This window comes from Pseudorasbora parva, chromosome 5 (assembly GCF_024679245.1).
Source record: "Pseudorasbora parva isolate DD20220531a chromosome 5, ASM2467924v1, whole genome shotgun sequence".
Taxonomy (NCBI): Eukaryota; Metazoa; Chordata; class Actinopteri; order Cypriniformes; family Gobionidae; genus Pseudorasbora; species Pseudorasbora parva.
The window spans coordinates 31,410,311-31,422,912 of record NC_090176.1 but is presented as its reverse complement, the minus strand read 5'-3'; the positions used below and the strand labels follow the sequence as shown (position 1 = coordinate 31,422,912).

The following is a 12,602-nucleotide window of genomic DNA, read 5'->3' as shown; positions in this document are numbered from 1 at the left end:
CTATCATGAGGCCCAAGCGTGCTTGTGTAATAGTCGAGAGACAAAACAGAGCATCCTGCCCCTTCACTTTGAAGCCCACAGTGCATGTAGACCATATATTTGTTTCATTCAGTTGAAGTCTTTTTCCAGTTTAATAAACACACAAGGCCATATTGTGATTCATATTTTAATTGACGCTTCAGCCTTTGCTCAAACGATGAGCAAGGACATGTTGAAAAATGTTTAATATTAAGCAGAACTTTAAACTTGTGGATATAATTTGGTTCGTTTCGTTTTTGCACGGTTCACTGTCTACCCACATTCTTGTAATGAATATGCATGTACAATAATTCACATTGCACTCTTATGGGGTTTTGTAATTACATCTGCAGCTTTCTAAAGAAAATTGTGACTGCGATGTAATTAGCTAAAATGTAATTGTTGTGCATAAAAGTAAAAACAGTAATATTAGAATGGTAATTATTTGCTTGTTGGTTCTTCAAAGTGAGATATTAATTACATACTTTTATATGATGCTGACGTTCCCTGTGTAATCTCTCATTCTCTCTTGCACAAATATAATTCTTCTTTTTCCATCTCTCTTTCAGGATCACATTTTGTCATCTTCCGTTTCAAAGTAAATGGCTTTATGTGGGGACAGAGCGGGGAAATACGCACATAGTGAACATCGAATCCTTCGTTTTGTCTGGATATGTCATCATGTGGAACAAGGCCATAGAACTGTGAGTACAAGTACACATATAAAAGTGATTTTATTTTAATATAAAGCCAATGCAGCTAACATGACTAATAAAAGAGCTAATCAATAGAATGCCAGAGTGCCCACGCTATCAAATAATACGTGGATCTTATAAAGATGATGATGTGATAAGTCATCTGGAATATGAAACAATTATAAATGCAATTATAAATGTAAGTCTGCGATTTCATGGAGGAATATTAGAGGGTTAGCACAATTATACTCCTAAAGGAATAATTCATCCAAAAATGAGAATTCTGTCATCATTTACTAACCACCATGTCGTTCCAAACCTGTTAGAATGTCTTCTGTGGAACACCAAAGATATAATGCAGGATTTATTTTGTGCTCTTTTGCATAATTGCAAATGGGGCTGTCATACTCTAAAAAGGACAAGAAAGAATTAAAGAATGGGGGAAAAAATTATAAATGCAATTGGAAACCATCTAAGACATTGAATTATGCCTTCCAGAATCCATATATTTATATTTAATTTATTTATTTATCTATCAACTGTATCAACTTCATATTCCATGTCTGTTGAATTATTACAAATACAGAATCTTGAGTCATCATTCACTGTAAATCAGTTCAATGAAAGAAGGTAAATGAGGGTAAATAATTAAAGAATTTTCAACAAGGAACCATAGAAGTGCCTCAAGTAAAGTGACACATTTCTTCTTCACACATTTATTATTTTAATTGCCACAATGAAATGAGGACCAAACTAATTTTGAATCATCATAGACCCAAAGATGGGTAGCTTACACAGATCTGTCACAAAATCCACATAGACAACAAATGTAAACCACATCCCTGCTGAAGTATAAATAAGTTATCACTTTTAAACATTTTAAACCCCGGAGGATCCGTCGTATCTGTCTGTCTACAGTTACACATTTAGACACACTGAAAACACACAAACAATGGTTGGTACGCACACATCCACGGCTCTTTTCATGAATAAATGTGTAAGTCAACACCAACACCTCACTCCGATGAGTGATAATCTGACAAGCATATAGCTTGCGAGTGTCAATCAAGTCTTCTTCTTAGCAGCATTCCTGCTGACAGACATTAACGTTAGTAGTAACCGTGGATGCATTTCTAAAGGACATGTAATGTCCTATTTCCTACTTGCGACCCACTACAAATCCTTTACCCACAATCCCCTTACCTCCTCAAGTAGCTCAATGGTACATCAAGTGTGTGCTACTACATCTGTAGTTTTCAAATGAGAGAACTTGATCCTTGTGTTTGATTATGCTGAAGGGCTTTTTAAAAGTCCTTGATGGTAAACGGATCCTTTTCTGCCTTTTATTGAAGTTTTTATATACTTTTGAACAGAAGTGGCTTAATCATATTAATTTGTACACATAAAGCTGCAGTTGCGGTTAAAAATGATTCTGGATATTCTGTGTTAAGCAATGAGATATTGTAAATATGTTGAATATGATTAAAAGGTCAAATGGTCAAATGGTATGGTCAAATTATTACCAAAATAATATACTATATTTATATGATTTTTACTGTACATGACTCCAGTGCAAGCGTTGTTTTTTTTATAAAACGTTGCGTTGTTATATATATTGTAACAATGTTCGATATGAGTAAGGAAGGAAGAAGGCAGGGTCGGCTTAATGGAGACTCGGGTGGCTTTTATTTCTCTGTTTCACACACTCTCGTAACACAGCACACGCTCACCGGTGGTTCACAAAATAATTCAAAAGTTCTCAAACACAGTCCAGTTGTTCTCCAAACCTCTCCTCTCTTGGTGTGTGTGTGTGTGTGTATCCCCGAGTCTCCGGTCAGTCTCTCTCCCAGAATCTCTCTTTCTGGTGGCTTATATCCGGTCTCTCCACGCCCATTACTGGAACAAGACACGGGTATTCATTATTTGCAATTGACCCACTTGTGGCTTACTTGCCTCCTGACTCTCTCTCCCGTCACAGACCTCACTAAACCACGCCCCCCATGGCACATATATATATACATTCACTTTAGGATTATTAGGAACACCTGTTCAATTTCTCCTTAATGCAATTATCTAATCAACCAATCACATGGTAGTTGCTTCAATGCATTTAGGGGTGTGGTCCTGGTCAAGACTGAAGACTGAATGTCAGAATGGGAAAGAAACGTGATTTAAGCAATTTTGAGCGTGGCATGGTTGTTGGTGCCAGACGGGCCGGTCTGAGTATTTCACAAACTGCTCAGTTACTGGGATTTTTACAGACAACCATTTCTAGGGTTTACAAAGAATGGTGTGAAAAGGGAAAAAACATCCAGTATGCAGCAGTACTGTGGGTGAAAATCCCTTGTTGATGCTAGAGGTCAGAGGAGAATGGGCCGACTGATTCAAGCTGATAGAAGAGCAACTTTGACTGAAATAACCACTCATTACAACCGAGGTATGCAGCAAAGCATTTCTGAAACTAAAACACACAGAAGACCCCACCAGTGCTGTGTTCCACTCCACTTTAAGACACGCACTTGCAAACTTCCCTAAGCACTTCAGGTAGCTTCATATACCACAATGCAACACGATTGTGACATTACCACATATCACGTTTAATTTACCCCACCACAAACAACTCTATGATATTTTTAAAAACATTTAAAACAACCCAAACACATCCATATACATATAGAAAGCTGCATTAAACAATTCCATAAAGGAAAATAAAATAAAATAAATCAACTACATACTGGATTCCAAGTGATCAAGGGCTTAGGGCATTCCAGTTCAGTCCATTGCAAAGTTTCCACCTATTAGTAGGCACTCATGCAATGTAAGCAATGACGCACATCCGAGTGAACGAGACGGAGGGAAGTTTGTGAGTGAAGGGCATCATAAAAACGAACTGGAACGCTGCACGTGTACCACTAATCTCCACTACAAATAGGAAAAAGAGGCTACAATTTGTACAAGCTCACCAAAATTGGACAGTTGAAGACTGGAAAAATGTTGCCTGGTCTGATGAGTCTCTATTTCTGTTCAGACATTCAGATGGTAGAGTCAGAATTTGGCGTAAAAAGAATGAGAACATGGATCTTGTGCCCTGGATGTGCATCCCACAAATTTCAATCAACAGCAAGATGCTATCCAATCAATATGGGCCAACATTTCTAAAGAATGCTTTCAGCACCTTGTTGAATCAATGCCACATAGAATTAAGGCAGTTCTGAAGGCCAAAGGGGGTCAAACACAGTATTAGTATGGTGTTCCTAATAATCCTTTAGGTGAGTGTAGAAAATACCTCTGCACTCAATTGGATAGACCTACAACCAATCAAGTGAGGAGCGACGCACAGTTGTCAACATAACTAAACTGCACGCCCACAGGAAGAAGAAGATGAGTGGGAACTATCTTTGCCGGTGTTGTAAAACATTTTTAAGAATACACGGACCACTTACCAACACGATAATAATTATTCAGAGAAATAGTAAAGGTGAATGCATATACAAACACGTTCTCTGTTTAGGATTAGAACAAATTCAACCCAAGTGCCCTTTGGTTACTTGATTATGTTACTGTTAATCATCTGTCCATCACTGTATAAAGCCCACCCTGATCATTGGATTGGTCTGAACAGCTCTGGTTCGAGCATAGTTGCTCCACAACGGATTAAGTCCAGACTGAACTTTCAGACCTCAAATGTTGCGGGCAGGGCTAAATGGACTGGACTGCATTTATATAGCGCTTTTATCCAAAGCGCTTTACATTTTTGCCTCACATTCACCCATTCATACACCAACGGCGATGTCAGCCATGTAAGGCGCCATCCAGCCAGTCGGGAGCAGCTGGGGTTGGGTGTCTTGCTCATGGACACCTCGACACTTGGTCAGGTGGAACCGGGGATTGAACCACCAACCTTTCGGTTTGTAGACAACCTACATGAACCACTGAGCCACTGCCGCTAAGTTTGATATATTCTTGTTCTTGGATAATTCTTTTATAAATTATTTTAATTCTTAATATTATTTTCATAAAAGTATATTAATGTTTCCCTATCATCTGTTGAATGTTAAACTACTTATGAAATATTATCATTACACTAATGGTAAAGGGATTGCATTTATATAGCGCTTTTAACAAACTCAAAGCGCTTTACATGTTGCTTCACATTCACCAATCACTCTCGCATTCATACACCGATGGCGGTGGCAGCCATGCAATGCGCCATCCAGCTTGTCGGCAGCAGCTGGGGTTAGGTGTCTTGCTAATGGACACCTCAACACTTTGTCAGGTGGAACCGAGGATCGAACGACCATCCACCCGGTTTGTAGACAATCTACATAAACCACTGAGCCACTACCGCCCAGTAGTGCACTGCAACCTTGAGAAGTATTGAGAGAATTCCCCTTTAAAAGAGGCAAAGAGCAGCTCATTTCAATAAATAAATATGAATAAATATAAACATGGCCCCTGTGCGCCAACAGCAGGCATCCTCTGAAGGAAATCAAGTACAAGGATGGAAGAGAAGCCAGAGATTTGTTTCTCTCCCCCTTGTCTCAAACATGAATAAGTGATGGAGATGAAAACTAGAGATGCATTCACAGGGTTTGAGGGATTAACTGAGATCCTGTAACTTCACAACCTCCAACAATTCCATGCTGTGCTACACTGAAATCAGTTGCCTTTAGCCTGCAGTGCTCGCTCCATCAGATCTGTTTTTCATGTTTTTTTAGTTTTTTTTTGTTTAAACCCTTCATATGTGCAGCTCCTTAAACCATAAGGAACATCGCTGCATGTCTCGATTCTGCACAGTTTATCTTAAACCTCTGTGCCTGTTCTGAAGATATCTGAAGGGCTTGCTGAGTATGCTGAGAATCCTGATCCCAAACATAATCAGTACTCCATGGATCTGCCTTGCAGCAGTAAGCTAACGTCACGCCTACATTTCCAAGTAATCTGTTTTAGACTTTCAACATCTTTGAAAATGCCATGGAAGAATTTCATGTTCTAGGTCATGCTGCACGTTCTAAAATGTGGATTGTCTGTTATGATATTCAAATCGTTTTATACAAGACTGGTGTTTTTACGTAACTACGTGTAAAGAAGTTCGTTCATGGGAAGGAAGGAGGCGGGAACCGGCGAACGTTTCAACATTTATTAACTCAAAATAAATAAACAAAATGAAAGTAAAACCGCGGACAGCCCCTCACGGACGACTGCCCGCAAACACACACAAAATACAACGTGGGCAGCCCCTCACGGACGACTGCCCACAAACACATAAACAAAACATAACATAAAATTCCAGGCCTGGTCCTCTCTCGTCTTCCGCTGTCCTTGCTCCTCCTTATATGCTCCCGTCACATGGCCGCGAGACGAGACCGGTGTGCCACGCAGCTGGCACTCGTGAACGTTAATCACCGGCCCGCTCTCGCGGTCCCTCGCCCCGCTGCTTGCCACACCACATACCCCCATCGCCCCTCGCAGGCCGGGGGGCACTCCCGAGACGGCGCTCTACTCCCCCTCCCCCCCTCTCCCGGGGGGGCCGATCACGGCGGCCGCGGCACCTGGGGGTAAGGACAGAGAGGCGAGAGAAATGTAGACGGGAGCACGAGGAGCCCAAGGAGCCCGCGGACGAGAGAGGGGAGAGAGGGAAAAAAGAAAGAAGGGAAAAAAAAAAAAAAAATTCTGGTCCGGTTCCCAGACACACTGCCGTCCGGCCCTCCGCCCGCCGAGAGGCTCTTCCTCGCGGTGCTGTGCGATGGCACTGGACGCCTGGTGGGCCGCTCGATCCTCCTCCGCCCCCTGGCGGCCGGCGGTGACTCCTCCTTTCGAGGGACCCGGCAGCGAGCCCCGCGCTCCCTGCTCCTCCCCTATCAGGCGGATGGCAGCAGGCTCCGGCCCCCGGCAAGCGCGGCGACTCCTCCGCTCCCTCTCGGACGGCAGCCACCCCACCTCGACCCAGGGGCACGGCAGCGAGGTCTCTGTCCCACCTTTCCCGCTCCAGCACCATCGCCTCGGGCAGCCCTCGCGGTCTTTCCTCATCCGCGCTGCCCGAACTCCTCAGCACCGCGATCCCCCTCAGCAGCGAGGGCTCTCCGACAGCGCGTCCCTCCTTCCTCCCGGGCTTCGGCACCAATGTAAAGAAGTTCGTTCATGGGAAGGAAGGAGGCGGGAACCGGCGAACGTTTCAACATTTATTAACTCAAAATAAATAAACAAAATGAAAGTAAAACCGCGGACAGCCCCTCACGGACGACTGCCCGCAAACACACACAAAATACAACGTGGGCAGCCCCTCACGGACGACTGCCCACAAACACATAAACAAAACATAACATAAAATTCCAGGCCTGGTCCTCTCTCGTCTTCCGCTGTCCTTGCTCCTCCTTATATGCTCCCGTCACATGGCCGCGAGACGAGACCGGTGTGCCACGCAGCTGGCACTCGTGAACGTTAATCACCGGCCCGCTCTCGCGGTCCCTCGCCCCGCTGCTTGCCACACCACACTACGCTTCTAATGATTCTCAGGATATTTCCGACACGCGTCAGGGCCTTTCAAGCCTATTAAAGATTTTAATGGTTTTAATTTCCCAGAATTTCCTTACATTCTGATGCTTACATTGTTTGTCAACCCTCATGAAGCTATAATAACAGAAAAATGTTGATTCTCAAAGTATGATTTTACCTATGTATTTAATCTTCCTACAGATAAATAGATGGATGGATGGATAGCTGGATTGATGGATGGATGGATGGGTGGGTGAGTGGGTGGATGGATGGATTCTCTAAATATGAATTTACTGATGTATTTAATCGTCATGTGGATGATAGATAGATGGATGGATGGATGGATGGATGGATTGATTCTTTAAGTATGATTTTACAGATGTATCTTCCTAAAAAGATACTGTAGATAGATGCATTTAATCTTCCTATATATGAATGGATGGATGGATGGATGGATGGATGGATGGACAAACAAAGCTATACAAACACACTTCTATCCAGTAGAACATACTCTTCGGTACACTCCAGCTTTTCAAATCACATTTACCAAATTGCAACCAACCAATTTCCGGTTCTTCACCATAATATTCAAAGCTATTACCCTGAATGAGATTGCTGCCACCATTGCCACGGCAACCATTGCAAGCACTGAAAGCACTTCAGTGACTCTTATCTTAGCCTTTGAAGTTGGACTCAAACAGCGAGTGCACGCTCACAGCTAGTGAGCTAACATTAGCATGCTCTTCACGTTTGCTTTCAATCGATAAGTTAACAATAAATGAGGATTTGGATTTTTGGATTTGATGACCAAATAGGATGTGAAAGACAGTCCTGCTCTAGACCTTCTGATCTGCCACATAAGCCTCTGCATATGCATCTCTGTGTGTTTTTGCCTGAGGCTTATGCGATCACACAGGTAGCAAGGGAAGATAACAGAGAGGGAGAAGAGGCTTGGGGTTTTTTCAGCTGATAAGCAGGGACCTCCTGTTCTCAATTTACTTGTCTGTCTTTTGTAAGCGTACATACACTCACTCACACATATCCTGTGCTGTTTTACTGTCAGGCTATGGATAACTTTACACACACACACACACACACACACACACACACACACACACACACACACACACACACACACACACACACACACACACACACACACACACACACACACACACACACACACACACACACACACACACACACACACACGTCTGGTGCACTTCAGAAATCTTTCTGGGGACTCTCCATAGAGGTAATGGTACAAACCGTATTTTCTATCCCCTATACTGCCCCTGCCCCTAAACCTACCCATCACAGGAAACATTGTGCATTTTTTACTTTCTCAAAAAAACTCATCTTGTATGATTTATAAGCCTTCTGAAAAGTGGGGACTTATAGACTGTCTGTCTGCTTGCTTGGAAACCTAGACATGTAGAGAGAATCTTGGCCATCACTTTGTAGAGGAGACAGTTCAGAGTTGTGGACATGCTGATTCTAAGGAAATGGAAAAGGCTCTTAAATATAAGCTTATAAATATTCATTAGGTTATGACGTTTTCAAGTTAAAACCATGCCGCATTCAGTTAAACAAAATTTTCAATAGCATTTTGAGAAGTAGGTAGAAGAAATTATCAGGGTTACACGTTATTTTGATATTGTCCACTTTAGACATTTTACTAACTATAAATAACTTTTGGACCCACTTTATATTAGGTGGCCTTAACTACTATGTACTAACATTGTAATTAATCATTTGATACAAAGCACTTATTGTGTACATGCATGTTTTTACATTGTACTTACATTTTAAAAATACCTGCATGTAATTTTGTCTGTAATTAATTTCTGTAGTTACATTTGTAATTACACAGTTGGCACTTCCCTTACACCTAACCCTACCCTTAAACTGACCCACACCACCACACCTGACCTAACTCTACCCGTATCCCACCTCAATATCAGCAAAGGTGTTTGCAATACAATTTGAACACAGTAAGTACATTATACTTATTTTTTGATGTAAGTACATAGTTCTTAAGGCCACCTAATATAAAGTGGGGCCTTACTTTTTAACTATATTTTTTCAACATACTCTCATTAGAGTATTAGACTGTTAAGGGTTAGGTCTAGTACAATAAGTTGATGTACCATCAAACCATCAAAATAAATTGTTAGCAGATATTAAGCAGACAGTCTGCTAATGGTAGTTGATTGGTAGTTTACTTATAGTTGAGTATAGTGCAAAGTTAGAATAGAAATTAGAATACAGAATGTCTAAGTGGACTATCAAAATAAGTTTGCCATGTTACAATTTTTAGCTGACAGAAGTAAATAAAATTACAAATATATAATTGATTAGAAAGGGCAGTTAATGGCCTTCTGTGTGTTCTTTTAGACAGAGATGAACAGAGGAAGAAGAGAGGCACTCTCACGGCGAATATCAGTGTTGTTAGATCACAATAACAGCCTCATGGAGAGAGCAGAGACAAAGTACAGCTGAAAAGAGACTCAACACGGTGCTGGACATTCCATCAGACTGAAATTAGATTTGAAGCCTGGCAAGACAGAGACTCGTTTAGGGATGACATATCTGTCCTTTATCCTTTCTGCCTTTGTCTTTCTGTAATGCAATCATTCTATTTCATCATTTCTTGATGCTGCAAGCGGTCAAAACACAATCCAAAGGTCGCCCTCCCCTCCCGCTGGGCGATGTCTCACTGGCAAACTCAAAACTACTTGATTTTGGTCACATCTTCCTAATGGGTTAGGGTTTATTCACGAAAAATATTAGTCCAAGTTAAGCCCTACTTATAAATGCCATAGCTACACCACTGAAGTCAGATTCGCTAAAGTGAATCGGTTCGTTCGGAAAGTTCATGTAAATGTTCATGAGTAGTCTCTGCATATAATTTTGTGTTAACAAAAATGTAAAGAAATAACCAAAAAAATGTAATAAATAAACAATCACAGAATATTTACAGTAGCTGTATGTTTTTCTCTGTTATATTCTTTTAGATGATTGTATTTAGCGTAAATGATAAATTAATCATTCTCACCCCAATCAAGATTAACTCATAAACCTTATTTTTTTTAAGTAGATTAATTATAAAGTATTATATTATTTCAAATAAATTATAATATATACTGTATGTATACATATATAATAATTTAATTTATAGTTATATATTTTAATAAATATTTTCCTTTTATGAAGCTTTATTGCATTTACCTAGGAAGTGGAGGCTTCACAAGAAAAATAAATAATAGCACTGCTTAATCCCAGAGTCAAGAAACGAGTCGTTGCAGAAATGGACTTTTGATGGACAGGTCGTGGTCTGGTGGAGTTGAAGGTCAGTCGATTATGAGAAGTGGTGCGGATCGAAGAAGCCTGTGTGAGAAACAAGCCGTTGACAAAGGGACTTCAGGCTGAAGATAAAGGACTACTGGAGTTGATGTGTTTTTGTGCTGTGGCTATGAGGCGATGTGATATAACATCACAGAAAATCTGTCTTGTAGATTAGATGTGCTGTGTATACACCTTACAGAATCACCTGCACTAAGACCATGAGATTTCACTAAGATTCAACTTTAATCTTAGGAATCAAGGTCTTTAAATGACAAAATCTTGACTTTTTTTTCTTCTGAAAAGAGTTGCAAAGTCAGATAATTAATGAAGAATCACAGCAGCATTTTTGCTTTCGACATGAAAGTAGCACTTCAAAAGACCTTACCAAACTTTGTTTTGCTTTGAGCCAAGAAAAACGTTGAGTGCATTTAACTTTTTTGTGCATTTAACCTAGGGATTTCATGGCACTCTTAACCAAGGGGTGTTTGCGCCACGGGGTCATAGTTTGGCTGGTTAGTATACTGTATGGTCCATTAGCACCTGCTTAATGCCACACATCAAGGGGGCAAAAAGTCTCTGAAGTCTATTTTGAAAAGTGTATTTTTTTGGAAGCCAGGTTTCTGTTGGTCTTGTCTTCCTGTATTCTGCCTTTGATGTAACATCTAATAATAATTGTTAGTGAGGAGCATGGAACTGCAATTGAGATTCATGGGATTCTATCCGATAGCAAACCTTCTTGGTCAGAGTGTACATTGCAAGAATGGAATGGGCATACAATTTAGGTCACATAATAGCGTGTGCACTTGTCCTCTTGTTATCTTATTTTGCTCATGGCAACTGCATCTCTTGCAGCATCAGCAGCATTGATACAAGAAGGATGAGTTGACAAAAGTATCCATAGCATTCTGCAGGGGTCATGTGATGACAGTTTCTCATGGGAAAGCCATCTAACATGGCAAAGTGCCACAAGCTGAGAAAGAGAATGTAGAGGGGTTATATGTTCTTCAACTTATTGTTCATTTATCTGCTTAATACTCATGCTTAATCTAACACAATTATAAGCAGATGAATGTTTTGGACAAATGCAATCAGTTCAATTAAAACATGTCTTGGCTAATCTAATTATTATAATGGTAGTGAATGGCAGCCCAAAAAAGTGCATCCATACATTATAATAGTAATCCACATGGCTCCGGGGGGTTAATAAAGGCCTTCTGAAGCGAATCGATGGGTATGTGTAAGAAATATCCATATTGAACACGCTGTAAAGTAAAATATCTAGCTTCCGGCAGATTACCTTCTGTATTTAATTTATGCAGAAGCTAGATTTTTTACTTTAGTAAGTTTTAAATGTGGATATTTTTCTTACACACACACATCGTTTCGCTTCAGCAGGCCTTTATTAACCCTCTGGAGCCGCGTGGGTTACTTTTGATAATAGATGAATGCTCTTAAAGGTCCACTGAAATCAAAATTTAAGTTTTTTAGTTTTTAGTATGACTGTGTTAGCCTTAAAGTTATGAATAAGCTGGTATGTTCCAAAACTATGACACAATTTGCATTTAGGAGATATAAGCATTCAAAATTTACAGTCTCCCACTTCCGTTAAAATGAATCTCAGATTTTGGTGATATCATCGCGGACTTCACTTTCTCATCAAATCTTCTGTCCAATCAAAATGCTCTAGAATCTAAAGCCCGCCCCCTACGCTGCTGATGCTGTGGCTGAAATCGATCAGTTGTTAACACACGTTTACTAATTTCTTCATGGTGAAAGGCACATAGCGCACTATATATGTGATAGGAAACCATTCAGTGTAAATATGCTTTCATTTGAGGCGAATAAATTATGTTTTCACGTTAGTTTCACGAAGTGCAGCAGCGCACACACCCCAACGGCTCTGATCTAAATTTAGACTACAGACACGAGAGCGCAGCGCAGATCATATGAGCGAGTCCGCGCAGACAACAAACATATCGAGCCATTTCAATTCTGCACAGAATGCTGGATTTCAAAAGCGATATGGAGGAGATTATGATGGTAAAC

At 40.7% G+C, this 12,602-nt stretch overlaps 1 protein-coding gene across 16 annotated transcripts in view; it reads left to right on the top strand.

The window, feature by feature from the left end:
* stxbp5l (syntaxin binding protein 5L) overlaps positions 1–12,602 on the top strand; it is a 197,979-nt gene that overhangs the window by 110,834 nt on the left and 74,543 nt on the right. For all 16 annotated transcript variants that reach the window (XM_067443858.1, XM_067443856.1, XM_067443853.1 and 13 more), the window contains one exon: positions 588–722. In XM_067443858.1, coding sequence (XP_067299959.1) covers positions 588–722 — 135 coding nt within the window. The remainder of the gene's footprint in view (positions 1–587; positions 723–12,602) is intronic.